General features: G+C 53.5%; 1 protein-coding gene across 2 annotated transcripts in view; it reads left to right on the forward strand.

Annotated features, from left to right (window-relative positions):
* The window catches only part of ZSCAN1 (zinc finger and SCAN domain containing 1), a 36,328-nt gene that overhangs the window by 3,152 nt on the left and 13,398 nt on the right, over positions 1-19,778 (forward strand). For both annotated transcript variants that reach the window (XM_021668167.2, XM_012473218.2), the window contains 2 exons: positions 174-653; positions 3,569-3,663. In XM_021668167.2, the coding sequence (XP_021523842.1) occupies positions 284-653; positions 3,569-3,663 (465 nt within the window). In that variant the 5' untranslated portion in view covers positions 174-283. The remainder of the gene's footprint in view (positions 1-173; positions 654-3,568; positions 3,664-19,778) is intronic.

The raw sequence follows: 19,778 nt of genomic DNA on the forward strand, positions 1-19,778 counted from the left end.
CGCAGAGTAGCCTTTGAGAGGCATGTGGAAGATGAGGTCAGTAGGCGGGAAAAAGTCAGCTTAGTTCCTTGGGGTGCTGGAGGCCAGGACCAGGAAGTGAGGAGCTGAGGGGCATCCTGAGCAGGGAGGGCCACCATCTGATGTGGCCCCTCTGTCCCTGCCCCTCTCTGCAGGCCCCCGATTGCTGACTCCGCCTGCCTGCCACACCGGCTCTGTCTGGAGCCACTGAGACTCTTGGGATCCAGTCCACACACACCCTTCAGAGGGCAGTCTCGCCAGAGAAATGCTCCCACGGCCCAAAGCCCCTGCCTCCCCCAGATGTCCCCAGACCCCAACCCCGAGTGAGCAGGACGGGGACCCTGGGCCAGCAAGCCCCAGGGACACCGAAGCCCAGCGTCTGCGGTTCCGACAGTTCCAGTACCACGTGGCGGGCGGGCCGCACCTCGCGCTGGGCCAGCTCTGGTCGCTTTGCCGCCAGTGGCTGAGGCCCGAGGCGCACTCGAAGGAGCAGATGCTGGAGCTGCTGGTGCTGGAGCAGTTCCTGGGCGCGCTGCCCAGCAAGATGCGGACCTGGGTGCAGTCACAGGGCCCCCGAAGCTGCAGGGAGGCCGCCAGCCTGGTGGAGGACCTCACACAGATGTGCCAGCAGGAAGGTGAGAGGCGCAGGCTCGGTGCCCCGGGACGGGCGAGGGGGCCTGACGTCTCCGAGGACCGAACTGCCCTCCTTCCCGCCCGCATCGCTCCCACCCCTGCCTGGCCCCTCCCGACCAGCAAACCTCTCCTGCCCCGCGCCTGTGTTTTTAATTATTTTTACATATAAATGTCGTGCTGCACGCCTCATCTGCCTCAAATTTCTCACTCAGTCCGTTATTAAAGATCCCTCCATTTCTCATGTGTCCATCTGTCCTGTGGCTTTGTGTCCGCTGCTCTCTGGGAGGGACGCTACCCCGCCACCTCCTCCCAGCCACGTGCAGCGCCTCCTGCAACACTCTGGAATCCTGGAGATCTTGAAGCCTTCACTGGGCACAGGCCCCACCACTGGCTGATGGTGGGGAGAGGCTTAGGTCTGCACCCCGACTCAGAGCTGGGGAATTTGGGGTGGAAACTGGGCTCCCTCCCTCTCTCCTCTCTCGGCTCCCCCTTCCCCTGAGAGGGCTTTGTCCTCCTGCAGCTTTGCCCTTGTGACCCCACGTCAAGATTCCATCCACCCAGAGCCCGGTTCCGTGAGTGGGGCTCTCCTAGTGACGGAAGTGCAGGGACTGGACACTGGGAGGCCAAAGGAGGCAGCCATGGGTGGTGAGAGTGCTCGTGGCACTGTGGACGAGGGAGGGCTTCCCCAGCAGGTCCTCAGTGAGGACGGTGCACCAGGCAGCTGTGCTGCGGGAGCAAAGGCTGGGAGTGAGAAGGGCCTGATTAGAGCTCAGAGCAAAGGGGGCTGGAGCAAGGGAGAAGAACAGGCCCTCTCTCGCCCGCTCCCACTATGGCTTTCCCGTAGACTAAGTGATAAGCAGTTCGCAGGATCCAGAGTCCAGGGACCCCATACTGCCCCAGGGCAGCCGGTGCCATGCTAGGGAAAACTCTGAGAGTTGAACTTTCCAGAGGTGCGATGGAAGCCCTGGAAGCTGCAAGGCGGAAGCCAGATGAGCTAGCCTTTGAACTCTCTGCTCCTGGGGCAGAGGGCTCTGTGGACCTCACAGCCATCCCAGCCCAGAGGCACCCTTGCTAGGTTTAATGCTACATGGTCACTCTCAAAATTCTCCATTATTTTTGAGCAAAGGGCCCTAAGATTTGTCTTCCATAGCGGTGGTCTGCTTTTTACATTCCGTATTTTGAGCCTACAAAATACTAAAGCAAGTAAAATGAACAGCCCCGCACCCGGCACCCTGCCCTATCAAAGCCTAACCTCACCTCCGGAAGGGCTAGCTTGGCGTTGTTTTAAAAGAAATACCCATGGCGAGGTGCGGTGGCTCATGCCCGTAATCCCAGTACTTTGGAAGGCTGAGGCGGGCGGATTACTTGAGGCCAGTTCAAGACTAGCCTGGCCAAGATGGTGAAACTCTGTCTCTACTAAAAATACAAAAAATAGCTGGGTGTGGTGGTGCATGCCTACAATACATCCCAGCTACTCCAGAAGCTGAGGCAGGAAAATCGCTTGAACCCGGGAGGCAGAGATTGCAGTGAGCCAAGATCATGCCTCTGTACTGCAGCCTGGGCGACAGAGCGAGACTCCATCTCCCAAAAAAAAGGAACCAGTGGAGTTGGCTGAACCCCCAGTTCGTGTCTCCTAGTCATGTTCCCCGCTCTGCCTGACACCCCAGAGGTGGCTGTGGTCTTGAGTTTTTCTTTGTTTGTTTTGTTTTGAGACGGAGTTTCGCTTTTGTTGCCCAGGCTAAGTGCAATGGCACAATCTTAGCTCACTGCAACCTCTGTCTCCTGGGTTCAAGTGATTCTCCTGCCTCAGCCTCCAGAGTAGCTGGATTACAGGCGCCTGCCACCACGCCCAGCTAATTTTTTGTATTTTTAGTAGAGACTGGGTTTCACCGTGTTGGCCAGGCTGGTCTTGGAACTCCTGATCTCAGGTGATCTGCCCGCCTCAGCCTCCCAAAGTGCTGGGATTGCAGGTGTGAGCCACTGAGCCTGGCCAAATTTTTCTTTTTTTAAATTAAAAAATAAATAGAGGTGGGGGTCTCGCCGTGTTGCCCAGGCTGCTCTCAAACTCTTGGGCTCAAGCAATCCTCCTATCTGGGACTCCCAGAGTGCTGGGATTGCAGGTGTGGGCCACCGTGATGGCTGGCCTTGAATTTTTCATTGTATCTGTGTCTGTGAACGTTTTCTCCTACTGGATCCGTAACAGTACCTGCTTCTGGTTCCTACATCTTTGTGTGTGTGTGTGTGTGTGTGTGTGTGATGGAGTCTTACTCTGTCACCCAGGCTACAGTGCAGTGGTGCGATCTCGGCTCACTGCAACCTCCACCTCTAAGGTTCAAGAGATTCTCCTGCCTCAGCCTCCTGAGTAGCTTGGGATGACAGGTGCCTGCCACCACACCCGGCTAATTTTTGTATTTTTAGTAGAGGTGGGGTTTCACCATGTTGGTCAGGCTGGTCTCGAACTCCTGACCTTGTGGTTCACCTGCCTCGGCCTCAGAAAGTGCTGGGATTACAGATGTGAGCCACCGCGCCCGGCCTGGTTCCCACGTCTTGACCCTTCTGTAAATGGTGTCCTGTAACTGGCTTCTGCCTTCAGCAGTCATTCTCTCTGTGCACAGCAACCCCGCGGGGCTTGGGGAGCAGAGGGCTCATGGCACCAGGCCTCCCTAGTGAGTCGGTGCTGCAGTGAGTGTCCTCGTGGGCGTCTGGAGGCCCGCAGTAGCGTGGAGTGTGGGTAAAGAAGGTACTTGACCTCAGTGGCCCTTGGTGTCACCACAGGTTCCTGCCCGACAGCCACCCTTGCCTGAGCCTGAGGGGTGCTGCAGGGATGTTCGGGGAAAGTCTGGCCTCCCCAGAAGGTCTGGAGAACTGGGGGCCCGGGAAGAACAGGCCCCTCTCACGATCCCTTTCTCCTGCGCAGTTCTGGTATCTCTGGACTCGGTCGAACACCAGGACTGGAGTTTCGGTGACGAGGAAGACGGGAAGAGCCCAAGGTCCCAGAGAGAACCATCCCAGGTGAGCCCGGGGCCCCCAGCTCCGTGCTCCTGCACCCCAGGGTGTGAGTGCTGCTCCTGGGACGGCCTCAAGGACTGTGTGAGGTTGTCACCAACACTCCCAGGAAGCCCGGCCTCTGAACTCCTCGCCTGTCCCACAGATTCCCCAGACTTCCTGGGCTCAGTTGTGGGCCAGGGCGGTGAGTGCAGGCGTGTGTGCGCCGTGCGCCTCTGGGCCTCACCCCAGCCCTTCCAGTCCTTTCTGAGCTGCGCAGTTAGGGCCCATCCTCCTGTCACCTGCATCAGATACTGGGTGTGTTGACAAAATCCAGGCACTGCCCCATCCTCTCCTCTCAGTTAACCCAGGATTCTGGGCGGGGCCGGAAGGAAACGCCGCCGGGGGCTCCCCAGCAGCTAGACCTGCTCTCGGCGGGGGGCGGGGCCTGCCCAGTTGGGAGCCAAGCCGATCTTGGTGTGGCTGGAGAGATTAAAATCGGGTCGGGCCACGCAGGCGCATGACAGAAATTCGGTGGTAGTGGGTAAATCACAAAAGAACGAAAATAAGAACCGCTAAGCGAACAGCATGTATGCTCAGGGCTACGATGAGCTTGAACTCTCTGCCCGTGGGTCTTGACACTGGAGTCTTCAAGGGAAACACAGCACAGCTGCGCAATGGATGGAACGAGGTTTTGCTCAAAGGGCCAGAGCACCATCCGTCCACGTGGCTGTCAGCCCCAGGCCAGCAGGCCCCTTCTAGAGGGAGCCTGACCTAACAGTGGGGCAGTCTAGGTGCCATGTGTGCCAAGCACACGCCTGAGCAGAACAAAGGGGCACACACTGGGAAACAGAGACCCCTACACAAGGCACTATGCACTATGCCCAGCACAAACTGTGAGGACCCCTTATCTCTTGGTAAGGAAATGTTCTAGGCCCAGGGCCCACTCTCAGCCGAGGAACAGATTGAAAGATGGCACGTGTCTCTCCCATGGTCTTAGTGCATTCTGGGTGCTATAAAAAATACGACTGGGTGTGATGGCTCAGCCCTGTAATCCCAGCCCTCTCAGTGAGTCCTCACGAAGCTGAGGTGCAAGAACCACTTGATCCCAGGAGTTCAAGAGCAGCCTGGGCAACATACCAAGACCCCACGTCTAAAAAAAAAATGAGCCAAGTGTCTGGGCATGCACCTGTAGTCTTAGTAACTCTGGAGCCTGGGGTGGGAGGATCACTTGAGCCCAGGAGTTCAAGGCTGTAATAAGCTATGATCATGTCTCTACCCTCCAGCTTGGATGACAGAGTGAGACCCTAACTCAAAACAAAAACAAAATGCCACAGCTTGGATGGTTTATAAACCACAGAAGTTCTGGGCAAGGTGGCTCATGCCTGTAATCCCAGCACTGTGGGAGGCTGAGGCAGACGGATCACGAGGTCAGGAGTTCGAGACCAGCCTGGCCAACATAGTTAAACCCTGTCTCTACTAAAAATACAAAAATTAGCTGGGCGAGGTGGCACACACCTGTAATCCCATCTACTCGGGAGGCTGAGGCAGGAGAATTGCTTGAACCCGGTAGGCGGAGGTTGCAGTGAGCAGAGATCATGCCACTGCACTCCAGCCTGGGCAGCAGAGCAAGACTCCGTCTGGGGGGTGGGGGAACAGAAACTTACTTCTCAGTTTGGAGACTGGGAAGTCCCAGGTCAAGGCGCCAGCAGACCCCGTGTCTGGTGAGGGTCAGTTGCCTCACTCACAGATGGCGCCTTCTTACTGTAACCTCACAGGGTGGAAAGGGCAAGGGAACTCTCTGGGGCTCTGTTAAAAGGGCACGAATCCCAATTATGAGGGCTTTAACCCCATGACCTGATCCTCTCCCAAAGGTCCTACCTCCTAATCCCCTCTCCTTGGGGGTTAGGGCTTCATCTCACGAACTTTATAGAGACACAATGATTCAACAAAATCGAATCGCTTTCCCTTCCCTCTGGCACTGGACAGACAGGGTCATGTCTTCATTCTTCTTCAGACCACAGGCCCCTCCCTCTCCTTCTCTGAATGATAACCTTGTCTCCTCTGTCCTCTTGAGAATAACCTGCAACCCTGGCTGTCGGGACCTCAATCCCTCCAGCACACTGTTGACAGCTCGGGCGGCCCCAGGACGCCCCCACCTCTCTTCAGGGCCACCCAGCCTCCCTCATCCGTGACTGAGGTTGTGGCCTCCCCTCCACACGCCCTCCGCATCACCCACTCACAGCCTTGCAGCAGCTCTGGTTCCCTCCATGTCTTCTGTTTTTTGAGGAGGGGGACTCTCACTGTTGCCCAGGCTGGAGTGTAGTGGTGCTCACAGCTCACTGCAGCCTCGAACACCCAGGCTAAAGTGATCCTCTCACCTCACCCTCCTGAGTAGCTGGGACTACAGGTGCGTGCTCCACCACACCCGGCTAATTTTTGTATTTTTAGTTGGGACGGGGTTTCGCCATGTTTCCCAGGCTGGTCTTGAACTCCTGGACTCAAGTGATCCACTTGCCTCAGCCTCCCAAAGTGCTGGGATTACAGGCATAAGCCATTGCTCCCAGCCTGGTTTTCTCCTGTTTTCTGTGTGCACACTTAAAAAGCAGACAAAAATCTCATGTTTCCCTTTTCTTTTTCTATTTTTTTTTTTTTTTTTTTGGAGATGGAGTCTCGCTGTCGCTCAGGCTAGAGCGCAAGGGCGCGGTCTCGGCTCACTGCAACTTCCTGCCTCAGCCTCCCAAGTAGCTGGGAAATTTTGTGTTTTTTTAGTAGAGACGGGATTTCACTATCTTTTTTTTTTTTTTTTGAGATGGAGTTTCACTCTTGTTACCCAGGCTGGAGTGCAATGGCGCGATCTCAGCTCACTGCAACCTCCGCCTCCTGGGTTCAGGCAATTCTCCTGCCTCAGCCTCCTGAGTAGCTGGGATTACAGGCAGGTGCCACCATGCCCAGCTAATTTGATTTCACTATCTTGACCAGGCTGGTCTTGAACTCCTGACCTTGTGATCCACTCGCCTTGGCTTCCCAAAGCGCTGGATTACAGGCGTGAGCCACCGCGCCCGGCTGTAATGTTTACCTTTTCTTTATTTTGTTTGTTTTATTTTTTGGAGATGGAGTCTTCTCCAGCCTGCTATCACCCAGGCTGGAGTGCAGTGGCATGACCATAGCTCACTGCAGCCTCAAAGTCCTGGGCTCAAGCGATCCTCCCATGCTGGCGTCTCCAATGCTGGGATTACAGGTGTGAGTCACTGCACATGTCTGGCCATGTTTCCCTTTCCAAAATGAAAATGTTTTTGTGAGCAGATGAGAAAAGTTAAACACTGTTAGCTGCCAGGGCCATGTAAATTAAACCCAGGATGAGATATCACTCCGTGCCTGTCAGGATGGCTGTTCTGTGCTACCACTCCGATCTGAGGCTGGAGTCTCCCAGGCAAGGCAGGGGAGTTTCCACCAGGGAGTTTGGGAAGATGGGTTGCTTGGTTGTCAGATGAGTCTTCTTGAAAGAGAATGTGATCCGTGTCATGTCATACCTGTGTTTCCAGAGGAAGGTGAGATCAAGATCTTGTCTGCAAAGACTGTGTGGTGACAGCTGCTGAGGGCGGGCGGCCTCTAAAAGGTCTTTTGTGTCCTCTGAGGTGAAGGCAAATTGTAATTGAAAGGCTGTTGAAATAGGCACTGAATTGAACATGTTAGCTAATTTGTAACAGCAAAATATTTAACAATTGTTGAGTGGAATCAGTAACTTTAATAATATTGGGTATTGGGCCTAGGGGCTGTTTTAATTTAGGATCTTTACGATGTGGAGCGCCTCTTCAATCATTAGCAGAGACACACCATGAAAATAAAGACTTTATCACTTATAGGTGCTGGGTGTAATGGCACCCTCAGAGACCCATCACTCACACGCACATGCCCAGAGGTCAGGGAGGTGTGGAGAGCGGGCACCGGCTCTGAGAGCCCAGGGTTGGGGTACAAGCATCTGAGGAGCGCACACGGTTGGGCACTTTATCCCAAGTGGCCGCGAAACTGGGACAAGAGAATCGGAGCCTGACACCCACAGAAAGTGTTCTCCAGAGGGTCCCACGGTGTTCTAATAGGGAGTGTGGGAGATCTGCTGACCCAGGGAACAAGGTGGGAACTTGGCTCTTAGCTAAATGGCCATAGGCAAAACAGATGCTGAGGCAGCAATTGAGTTGAAGCTTATCTCAGCCTTTTTGCATTTTTATAAAAGCAAATACTAAGGAAATACCTGAGGCTGGGTCATTAACAAAGAAAACAGTTTAGGCTGGAAGTGGTGGCTCACACCTGTAATCCCGGCATTTTGGGAGGCCGAGGTGGGCAGGTCACAAAGTCAGAAGACCGACACCATCCTGGCCAACATGGTGAAACCCCTCTCTACTAAAATTACAAAAAATCGTAGCCGGGTGTGGTGGCGCGTGCCTGTATTCCAAGCTACTTGGGAGGTTGACGCAGGAGAATCACTTGAACCTGGGAGGTGGAGGTTGCAGTGAGCCAAGATCATGCCACTGCACTCCAGCCTGGCGACAAAGCTAGACTCCATCTCAAAAGAAAAAAAAATGGAAAAGAGGTTTGTCTGGCTTACGGTTCTGCACGCTGTACAAGAAGCATGGCAGGCACCAGCATCTGCTTCTGGTGAGGCCTCAGGCGACTCCCACTCGGGAGATCCGGCATGTGCAGACCCTGTGTGTGCCAAGCACTGGCTAGAGAAGAAGCGAGAGGGAGGGAGGAGGCTCCAGGTTCTTTTAACAACCAACTATTACGGGAAGTTAGTAGAGTGAGATCTCAGTCACCCAGCGCATTAATCTATTCTTGAGGGATCCACCTTCGGACCCCAATACCTCCCACCGGGCCCCTCTCCAACACTGGGGACCACATTTTAGTGTGAGGTTTGGAGGAGAAAGGCATCCAAGCTAAAGCAAGCCTCAACACAAGGCCTTAGTGGACGGCGTACAGAGCCAAGGCTGTAGTAATCCATCACAAGCCACCCTTAGCTTTCCCCAGACTTGAGAACAGGAAAAATTGGGCTGTCAAATAGAGAAACAGTGGGGATCTGCACCCCCTTATTAATTCGATTTTTTTTTTGAGACAGTCTTGCTCTGTCACACAAGCTGAATGCAGTGATGAGATCTCAGCTCACCGCACCCTCCGCCTCTCGGTCTCAAGCGATTCGATTCTCCTGCTTCAGCCTCCCTCGTAGCTGGGACTACAGGCGCACCACCGCCAAGCCCAGCTAATTTTTGTATTTTACTAGACAGGATTTCACCACATTGGCTAGCTAGCTGCTCTCGAACTCCTGACCTCAAGTGATTTACCCGGCTCAGCCTCGCAAAGTGCTAGGATTACAGGGGCAAGCCACTGAGTCTGACCTCAATTAGCTTTTATAGATAATGAGTTTTAATCCATGAAGGCCCTGTTTTAACTTACATGCGGCCATATGAATGACTTTACTGGGGAGTTCATGAAATCCCATCCTATCTGGCCAATTTTTAAGTGACAAAAACTTACTTTAATTTTTATTTATTTATCATTATTATTTTGAGAAAGGGTCTGATTGGTGTCACCTAGGCTGGAGTGCATTGGCCAGATCATAGTTCACTACAGCCTTGACCTCCCAGGCTCAAGGGATCCTCCCACCCTCAGCCTCCCAAGAAGCTGGGACTACAGGTACATGCCACCGTGCCTGGCTAAATTTTTTTTTTTTTTGATATGGAGTTTTGCTGTTGCTTCCAAGGCTGGAGTGCAATGGTACCATCTTGGCTCACTGCAACCTCTGCCTCCTGGGTTCAAGTGATTCTCCTGCCTCAGCCTCCGCAGTAGTTGGGATTACAGGCATTCGCCACTACACCCAGCTAATTTTGTATTTTTAATAGAGATGGGGTTTCACCATGTTGGCCAGGTTGGTCTCAAACTTCCAACCTCAGGTGATCTGCCTTCATGGATTTTTTTTCTTTCTTGGCCTGTGGCCAACTAAAGCAGGAGCCTCTTGCCTTTTCTCGTCTTTGGGGCTTTTTTAGGCTTTTTATCTGCCTAAAGCCACAATTCTTAAGTTTTCTTTCTCTGGCTGATAAGAGGAAAGGGCTAGGGGAAGGCGCTGGAGTCTCCAGGCAGAAGCCTCTCTGCAGGTGCCCACCTACGGGATGATCAGTCCCTTTTCCCGTGCCCCCCCCTTTTTTTTTTTTGTTGTTGTTGTTGAGATGGAGTTTCGCTCTTGTTACCCAGGCTGGAGTGCAATGGCGCGATCTCGGCTCACTGCAACCTCCGCCTCACGGATTCAGGCAATTCTCCTGCCTCAGCCTCCTGAGTAGCTGGGATTACAGGCACGCGTCACCATGCCCAGCTAATTTTTTGTATTTTTAGTAGAGACGGGGTTTCACCATGTTGACCAGGATGGTCTCGATCTCTTGACCTCATGATCCGCCCGCCTCGGCCTCCCAAAGTGCTGGGATTACAGGCGTGAGCCACCGCGCCCGGCCCCCCGTGCCCCTTTTTTCCCCTTCATTACAGATTTTAGTATGGCCCCTGTATTTCTAGGCAGCTACGTTTCTTTGTTTTCTTTCTCACTAAGTGTAAGCCTGACAGGCTCCCAGGGATCCGGGGAGCCCGTGTGACCCCCCTGGGATTGGGTTTGGTTCCTGACATGGAGGCAGCGGCAGAATTCCAGGCGAGGCCCCAAGCCCTCGAAGAAAAGGGCAGGGTTTCCGCACCTTTCAGCCGGGCCCAGGCGCTGTGGGAGGTCTTTTGCATTTCTTTAGTAGTTTAACCTCCTGGGGGTCTTGGGAGCGTAGGGGAGGTGACGTTTCAGTGTTTTAATTTGAAACTTAAAAAGAAAAAAAAAACAACGGTGTTTTGTTTGGCCGAACATTCTTGAGGCTGGAGTCACCCCAAAAGTGGCGCAGGGGAGTTCCCACATGAGTGCCCCGAACCCTCTGGAGATGGCACCGATTAGGGTTCCAAAGGAGGAAGTCCTCAGCGCAGGGTGACTGGCCCAGAGCCTGCAATAGGGGAACTGAGAGAGGGCTGCCATGATCCTCTGGACGGACAGCGAGAGAAAGGGGCGTTCTACCCAGGTATGCCCACAGTGAGGGGGTCAGGGTGTGAACGCTGGTGAGGATTAAAGGAATCTGGCTCAGGGCCGGGGTCAGTTTCTTTGAACGTCTGGGCAGCAACCCGTGTGCCTCTGTCAGGCCTGGGAGCGTTCAAGGCCCAGGTCTGGGTTCAAGCCTGCTGGGAAAACCCTGCAGTAGGCTGGTCACAGAGTGGTCAAGACACGCTGTGATGTTCAGTCAGGACACAGAAAGCTGGGAGAGCCACGGGCCCCGACAGTGCAGCCGCCAGCCAGCTCTCAGGACGCACAGGCCCACCTCTCAGGACATACAAAGCTGGCAGAGCCGCGGGCCCCGACAGTGCAGCCCCCAGCCAGCTCTCAGGACGCACAGGCCCACCTCTCAGGACACACAGGCCCACCTCTCAGGACAGCCCCCAGCCAGTTCTCAGGATGCACAGGCCCACCTCTCAGGACACACAGGCCCACCTCTCAGGACAGCCCTCAGCTAGCTCTCAGGACGCACAGGCCCACCTCTCAGGACGCACAAAGCTGGCAGAGCCGCGGGCCCCGACAGTGCAACCCCCAGCCAGCGCTCAGGACGCACAGGCCCACCTCTCCCAGCATGTTCACTGAACTGGCAGTGAAGGTCCTTTCCTCTTTTAGGGAACACTGCAGACAAAACCCCAGTCTGAGATTACAGCGTTGATAACCTGTAATCTCAACACTTTGGGAAGTTGAGGTGGGCAGATTGCCCAGCCCATTCCTCAGGAGTTGGAGACCAGTCTGGGCAACACAGAGAGACCTCATCTCTACAAAATAGAAAAAAATTGGCTGGGCACGGTGGCTTATGCCTGCAACCCCAACATTTTGGGAGGCTGAGGCGGGCGGATCACCTGAGGTTGGAAGTTTGGGACCCGCCTGACTAACATGGTGAAACCCCCGTCTCTACTAAAAATACAAAATTAGCCGGGTGTGGTGGTACATGCTTGCAATCCTAGCTACTCGGGAGGCTGAGGCAGGAGAATTGCTTGAACCCGGGAGGCAGAGGTAAACACTGGTGCACACGACAAGACCTGGAGTCACAATTCCCACAAAGCAGAGCTGAAACCAAGGAACCCTTCTCCAAACAATGGGTTTAGGGATTTGTGGTTGTTTTGAGATGGAGTCTTGCTCCGTCACCCAGGCTGGAGTGCAGTGGTGTGACCTTGGCTCACCCCAACTTCTGTTTGCGGGCTCGGGCGATTCTTGTGCCTCAGTCTCCTGAGTAGCTGAGACTACAGGCATGTGCCACCACATCTGGCTAAAATGGCACCAATCCACCCCAGATCCTTCTCAGGATTCCCAGCCGAGGGCAAATCAGGGGGTTCCTGATGACAAGGAACTGTTTTACAACAGGGCAAAGCGTTGCTTGGGCCCCCGAGCAGTTGTGGCCAGAAGCCGGTGGACATTTATTAGTGACCACCCCCTCTGTCAGAGGGCCCAGCCCATTCCTTCCTCAGTCCCAAAAGCAAGCAATCCGGGCAGCCTCCCAGGTGACCGTCTGCAGGGAGGCCTTTACCTGAGTAAATGCAGCTGCTTCTTTAGTGCCCCAGGCCGTGGTGTACCCCCTTCCTTATCACATGGTGCGGTGGCCAAGTGGGGGTGAAGGGTCTCCAGTGTCCCGGCCAACCTGCAAAGGTTTGTGATTCGTTAACTGTTTGGGGTCCCGTAGATTCCTGCATCTCGGCTGTTGGCAACCCCCCCTTACTTAGGGGCCTGAGGCTTGAGGATCGCTTGATCCCGGGAGGACTCGGCTGCAGTGAGGCAAGGTCGCACCTCTGCATTCCAGCACTCAAGCCTGAGGACAAAGTGAGACCCTGTCTCAGGAAAAAGATTTTTTTAATTATATATTTTATGAGCACACTGGTATAAAGGTGAATATATTCCAGGCTGGAGTAGTCTTTATGTTGTTTTTTTCCATTTAACTTGAAAAGAAATTTAAAAATCATCATGAGAACCCCTTCTGCACCAAAACGAAGTTTTGTGGGCCGTGGACTCTGGTTCTGCATCTAACGGAGGCATCTCCTCTGGGTAGACCACAGTTGCCACCACGGGCTTCCTCAGCCTCTGCGGCGCATGTGCTCATCTGACTCCCTCTCCCATCCCAGACTCCCCTTGGGAACCACAGCTGCATTCACGGCCCATCCCCTCACCATGTCGCAACTCACAGGGGGTTTTAGGGGGTCTTAATGGGGAAGGCTGCTGAGGCCCTCCCACCCCTCTCCCACCAGGTCCGCTGTGGCCGAGAGGATCCCTGCTGGCGCTGGGTCTGGCTGTGGGGCTCAGCCGCGTGAGGCTGCCCCAGGCGTCCGTAAGCAAGCGGCGCTTGTGGAGGGGCCCGGCGCTCACGTGGAGGGATGGCAGCTCCGGGATCGGGGCCCTGATAGTGCTGGTTCCCTGGCCCAGGCATTCCTGTTGCCAGCGGGGAACACTGCATGAGGCACACCTCTGCCTGTGAGGCCTCGGGGGAGTGGCGAACAGGAGCACAGGTGAGGGAGAGGCGGAGCCACTCTGGGCAGGGCAGCCCAGCTTGCCAGGAGGTGCTGTGGCGTGGGCACAGTTGGCGAAACCATCAGGACACCTTTTGAGAAATGCTTGCTAGGGCGGTTTCGTCACGTGCGTACATTGCAGACTGCACTCACACACCTCACGGCAGAGCCCAGGGCTCCTAGACCACAGACCGCACAGCCTGGGACTGTACTGAATACTGTAGGCAGCTGTAACACGCTGGTGAGTACTTGTGTATTTAAACATGCACTAACCAGGAAGGGAGCTTGCGGGACGCGAAGCTGCTCTGGGTGAGCCTGGGTGGTGAGTAAGTGAAGGCCTGGGACGTCCCGTCCCTGCTGTGGACTTTAGAAACATGGCGCACTTAGGCTATACTAAACCGGCAAATATGTTTCTTACTTCAACGTAATTTATATCACTGCAAGCTTTTGCTTTACAACTTTTTTTTTCTTTCTGAGACAGAATGTCGCCGTTGCCCAGGCTGGAGTGCAGTGGCACAATCCCAGCTCACTGCAACCTCGACCTCCTGGGCTCAAGTGATCCTCTCACCTCAGTCTTCTGAAGAGCTGGCACCATAGGCACACACCACCACACTGGCTCATTTTTATATATTTAAAAAAATTTTCAGTTTGTGTGTAGATTGGGTTTCACCATGTTGCCCAGGCTGGTCTCAAACTCCTGGTCTCAAGTGATCCTCCCTCCTCAGCCTCTCAAAGTGCTGGGATTACGAGCGTAAGCCACTACGCCTGGCCTAAAAACCTTTTTGATTATTTTATAACAACATATTAAAATATGAACAAGCTGGGCACGGTTGGCTCACGCTTGTAAGCCCAGCACTTCGGGAGGCTGAGGCGGGTGGATCACGTGAGGTCAGGCATCGAGACGAGCGTGGGAACACCCCCACCCCGCCCGCCCCGTCTCTACTAAAACTGCAATAATTAGCTGGGTGTGGTTGGTGACACGCACCTGTAATCCCAGCTACTTGGGAGGCTGAGGCAGGAAAACGCTTGAACCTGGGAGGCAGAGGTCGCAGTGAGCCGAGATCGCACCATTGTACTCCCGCCTGGGTGACAGAATGAGATTCCGTATAAAAAAAAAAACCCATGAGAAACAAAAACAAAAAAACCCATGAGCACATTGTATCGGGTACAGAAAAGTATTTCTGGCCAGACCTGGCAGCTCATGCTTATAACCCTACGACACCCAAAATTCTTTTTAGAGACGGGGTGTCACCATGCTGATTGTCTTGGGCTGTGGTTTGGAGTATAACAAACTAGATGTCAGCAAATGTTCCTTGTAAGTTGTTAACTTTTATTTTTCCCAAGAAAGAGAATTCAAATTGTTAAACACATTGGCATTTGAGGAGGAGAACAAAATGAAGCATCATGCATTTAAAATTAAGACCTTTAACAATAGACTTACTAGGAGAAAATGTTTTGAGAAGAGTGAAACAGCAAACTGCAGTGTGGTGGCTCACGCCTGTAATCCCAAAGCTTTGGGAGGCTGAGGTGGAGGACTGCTTAAGATCAGGAGTTCCAGACCAGACTGGGCAACACAGCAAGACCCTGTCTCTACAAAAAATAAAACAAGCAGCCAGGTGTCATGGCACGTGCCTGTGGTGCCAGCTACTTGTGAGGCTGAGGTGAGAGGGTGGCAGGAGGCTGGCAGTTTGAGGCTGCAGTGAGCTGTGACCCTGTCTCTAAAATGTGTTATTTCTTTCTTTATATCCTTATTCTACAAACTTTTTTTGTTAAAAACTCAGACACAAACACACACATTAGCCCAGGCCTGCACAGGGTCAGGATTGTCAATATTGCTGTCTTCGGCCAGCATATCTTCCACTGGAAGGTCTTCGGGGAAACACACTGAACCATCGTCTCCCGATGACGTGCCTTCCGGAAGCCCTCCTGCAGGCCTGAGGAGTGCGCTCTAAAGTGACAACAGACAGTGCTCGCAGCAGTCACGCTGAGGAAAGGGTCCGCTAGGCAGGTGGCCCGCCGCACGCTGCGGTCTAACCAGCGCTGTCAGTGCAGGACCGGTGAGTAGCCCTGGACAGCTGACGGATTTATCCAGGAGCCGTTTGCCAACGTGGGGATGTGTGGGGACGTGAGGACATCCACACCGTCCCTGCTGCGGGAAGATTCCCAGCGAAAGCAGGGAGTCCCTCCAGGAGTCCTGGCAGGTGCTGCTCATCGGCGTGCCGGCGGCACCAGGACTGGGACTGGATGGTGGAGCAGGCGGGGATCCCCGGCAGCCTTCCTGTCAGGCCACAAGTGGTGCTGCACCCAGCGAGACCGCTTCTGAGCACAGGCATCCGTGGCCCTGTGGAAGAAACGGCCAGAGCTGATGGAATCAACGGGCGTCGGTGCTGCCGTCCTGATTTACCCCGTGTCCGTCCCGTGTGCCACACGCCTTGGCTGTGGTTCCCAGGGAGAAAGACCTAGTTGTGCTGCTTTATCTTCAGGGGCTTCTTGGGGAAGCGGACCCTGCTCCTCACAGCAGCCACGCTGGTGCTGAGAATCCTGCGGCTGGAGCCTGGACAAAGAGCTGCTGGTGTGTGCGGCTAGATCAGCAGCCTCTTCTCCTAGTACAGCCAGAACGAGGACGGGAGGCGCAAGGCGCTTTCTGCTGCGGCCGCTGCTGGGGTCTCTTTTGCCTTTGGTGCTGCAGGTGGGGATGTGCTTTTCAGTGTAGAGGAGGTCAGGTGAGCTGGATGCATGGCTTCTGCTTATCATCCAAGCGACTTGGGAGGTCAAGACGGGACGATCGTGTGAGCCCAGGAGTTCAAGACCAGCTAGAAAATGTAGCCAAACCTCATCTCTGAAAAATCAATAACCATTAACGGGGTGTGGAGATGTGTGCCTGTAGCTACCTGAGGCTGAGGCAGGAGGATTGCTTGAGTCCAGGAGTTCAACACCATCTGGGCAATGTATCAACACCCCATTTTTTTTTCTTTTTTTTTTTTAGATAGGGTCTCTCTCTGTCACCCAGGCTGGAGTGCACTGGCGTGATCTTGGCTCACTGCAGCCGCGACTTCCCAGGCTCAAGCTCTCTTCCCACCTTAGCCTCCTGGGTAGCTGGGACTACAGGCATGTACCACCACATCTGGCTGATTTTGCATTTTTCCTAAAGACAAGGTTTCACCATTTTGCCCAGGGTGTGTTGAATTCCTGGGTGCAAGCAATCTACCCATCTCAGCCTCCCAAAGTGCTGGGACTATAGGCGTGAGCCGCCGTGCTCAGCCCTTAGCCGTGGCTCAGGCCTGTAGTTGCAGCTACTTGGGAGGCTGTGGCAGGAGGATTGCATGAGTCCAGGAGTTCCGGGCTGCAGTGCAGCTCACAGAGCAAGGTCTGTCTCTATTAAACAAAATGAAACAAAACAAAATAAAAAATAGAGGAGGTAGTTACTATCTCACCTTGAAGAGATGTGGAGGTTATTTTTTGCAGCCCTAGTGGTGTCCATCATGGCACCATCCACCAATCTCTTTGGGAGTAGCCAGCCACCTTCTCTTTTTCATGGAATACATCAGGACATGGCCAAAGTCTTCCCCTTCGTCCTGCTTGGGGTCTTCGAGGGCTTGTGAGGAACCCTTTTCAGCCACCGCGATGTCACCTGGCACAGAAGCTGTGAGACCACCAGGCGGGGAATCACCCAGTGACGGGGTCATCGTGGTGCGCGTCACCACAACCTACCCCGTTCCACACGTGCCAGAGCACGAGTGAGCTCATTTCTGAGCTGCTCAGTGACCACAGGGCCTTCAAGTCCTCTCAGATCTGTGACTACATCAGCAACCCCAGCATGACCTGGCCTGCAGATGACACTCCACATGGGCCACCAAGGTCGGGGTTGATGTGTCCTGTGGCAGCTGGCCCCAGGAATGATCTTCAAAGTCACATTTGCTTTGGCATTTTCTCATCGGGCCTCTTAATCACTCCCCACAGTGGGGTGAGCCGCGGTTTGCCCAAGCTGTTTCCAGGATGATGGTCTACAGTGCCTTGACTGGCAAGGGGGTGGCCAATACCTGGGGCAAGAAAGCACCTAGAAGGCCCACGTCCATGTAAATGGTACCTGTTTCTCAATATGAGGACACATTCATCCACCACACGCTGGCCACTGATGCCAGGCTGCCAGGCAGGGAGAGCCACCACTGTCTACGCACCCAGGACAGCACAGCCATTCAGGATGTGGAGACGCCCATCACGGACACTGTGGCTCTCACAGGGTGTCCAGAGCCTGAGCGCCTCATCTGATTTCCCCAGAGCAGGGAGCTGATTCCTACAGTGAACACTGCCAGAGCATCAGGGGGTGTGAGCAATTCCATCGTGTACTTCTCGGACGAGTACCCCCAGCTCTCTGCCAACAGCCGCACCCTACGAAGCTTCACGCACCCTAAATCTCAGCCCTCAGGATCCCAGACCACTGCTCGTGAAGATGTGGTGAGTGGCTGGAAACGGCACAGGTAGTGTCTGGTCACACAGAGTAGGAGATTTCTTAGCATCATCATGGAACGGGGTGTTCTGAGGCATATGGCCCAGGTGTCAAGGCAAGACCCCTGAGCAGATCATGTTTAATTAGCAAGAAGTTGGCAAAAATAATTTAAATTTTTTGTGTTGAAATTTTCTCAATTTTCAATTGAGAAAAAGACTGGCTGGGCCGGGTGCAGTGGCTCACGCCTGTAATCCCAACACTTTGGGAGGCTGACGTGGGTGGATCGCCTGAGGTCAGGAGTTTGAGACCAGCCTGGCCAACATAGTGAAAACCTGTCTGAACTAAAAATACAAAAAAAATTAGCCGTGTGTGGTGGCAGGCGCCTGTAATCCCAGCTACTTGTAAGGCTGAGGCAGGAGAATCACTTGAACCCGGGAGGCAGAGGTTGCAGTGAGCTGAGATTGTGCTATTGCACTCCAGCCTGGGTAACAAAAGTGAAACTCTGTCTCAAAAAGAAAAAAAAAAACTGTGTCATTTTAAAAGAAATAAACAAATGATACATCATTATCCCAAAGGAAGATAATGCTCTGGGAGCAGCAGAAGGAAAAGCTTTGTTTGAAAGAATCGTAAGAGGGCTGGGCGCGGAGGCTCCCGCCTGTAATCCCAGCACTTTGGGAGGCCGAGGCGGGTGGATCATGAGGTCAGGAGTTCGAGACCAGGCTGGCCAACATGGTGAAACCCCGTCTCTACTAAAAATAGAAAAGTTAGCTGGGGGTGGTGGCGTGCGCCTGTAATCCCAGGTACTGGGGAGGCTGAGGCAGGAGAATCCTTGAACCTGGGAGGTGGAGGTTGCAGTGAGAGGAAATCATACCACTGCACTCCAACTTGGGTGACAGAGCGAGACTCTGTCTCAGAAAAAAAAAAAAAAGAAAGAAAGAAGTGGAAGAAGGATTAAACCTTTTTAAAAAACAAAAACATCGATGAATAGGTATTTTATAGCTTTAACCCTGCAAGTGTTTCAAGCTGTGTTACTTAATGAGTATACTAACTGCCCTGGGGCATGTAGGTAAGTGTAAAAGACGTGATTTGAGCCGATCTTTCTTCTGTAATCCCAGTGCTGGGGGTGGCCAAGGCAAGAGGATCACCCAAGCCCAGGAATCGGAGACCAGCCTGGACAACAGAGAGAGACCATGTTACTCATTTATTTATTTTCGAGACGGAATCTCACCCTGTCACTTAGGCTGTCTCCCGGGTTCAAGCGATTCTCCTGCCTCAGCCTCCCGAGTAGCTGGGACTACAAGTGCATGCTACCATGCCTGGGTAGTTTTTTTGTGTTTTTAGTAGAGACAGGGTTTCACCATGTTGGTCAGGCTGGTCTTCAACTCCTGACTCAGGTGATCCACCCACCTCAGCCTCCCAAACTGCTGGGAATACAGGTGTGAGCCACTGTACTTGGCCTTTTTTTTTTTTTTTTTTTTTAACTGGTTTGCTCAAGGACAAATGTAAACCACTCTTGCTCCTGGCTGATGTTTTTAATTTAAGAAAATGTGAAGTTTTGAAACCATCAGACAAAGGATTATGTAGGCTTTCTTATTTATTGATTCCATATTGTTTTCCTGCTGTGTTACATCTGCACTTACTTTGTTAGAAAAGAAAAGGAATTTAGGACCGGGCTCACGCCTGTAATCCCACCACTTTGGGAGGCTGAGGCAAACAGATCACCCGAGCTCAGGAGTTTGTGATCAGCCTGGCCAACATGGCGAAACCCCGGCGTGGTGGCAAGCGCCTGTAATCCCAGCTACTCAGGAGGCTGAGGCAGGAGAATTGCCTGAACCCAGGAGGTGGAGGTTGCGGTGAGCCGAGATTGCGCCATTGCACTCCAGCCTGGGTAACAAGAGCAAAACTCCGTCTCAAAAAAAAAAAAAAAGAAATTAGATGTCTAATTTTTGCTTCTTTTTTTTTAGAGACAGGGTCTCAGTCCGTCACCCAGGGTGCACTGTAGGGGTCAGTCATCGTTCACTGCAACCTCGACATTCTAGCCTGAAGCGATCCGCCTGCCTCAGCCTCTCAGTCTCTCTGTTGCCCAGGCCGGAGTGCA

Source organism: Aotus nancymaae, unplaced genomic scaffold, assembly GCF_030222135.1.
Source record: "Aotus nancymaae isolate 86718 unplaced genomic scaffold, 86718_ANA_hifiasm-v0.15.2.pri h1tg000069l, whole genome shotgun sequence".
NCBI classification, from domain to species: domain Eukaryota; kingdom Metazoa; phylum Chordata; class Mammalia; order Primates; family Aotidae; genus Aotus; species Aotus nancymaae.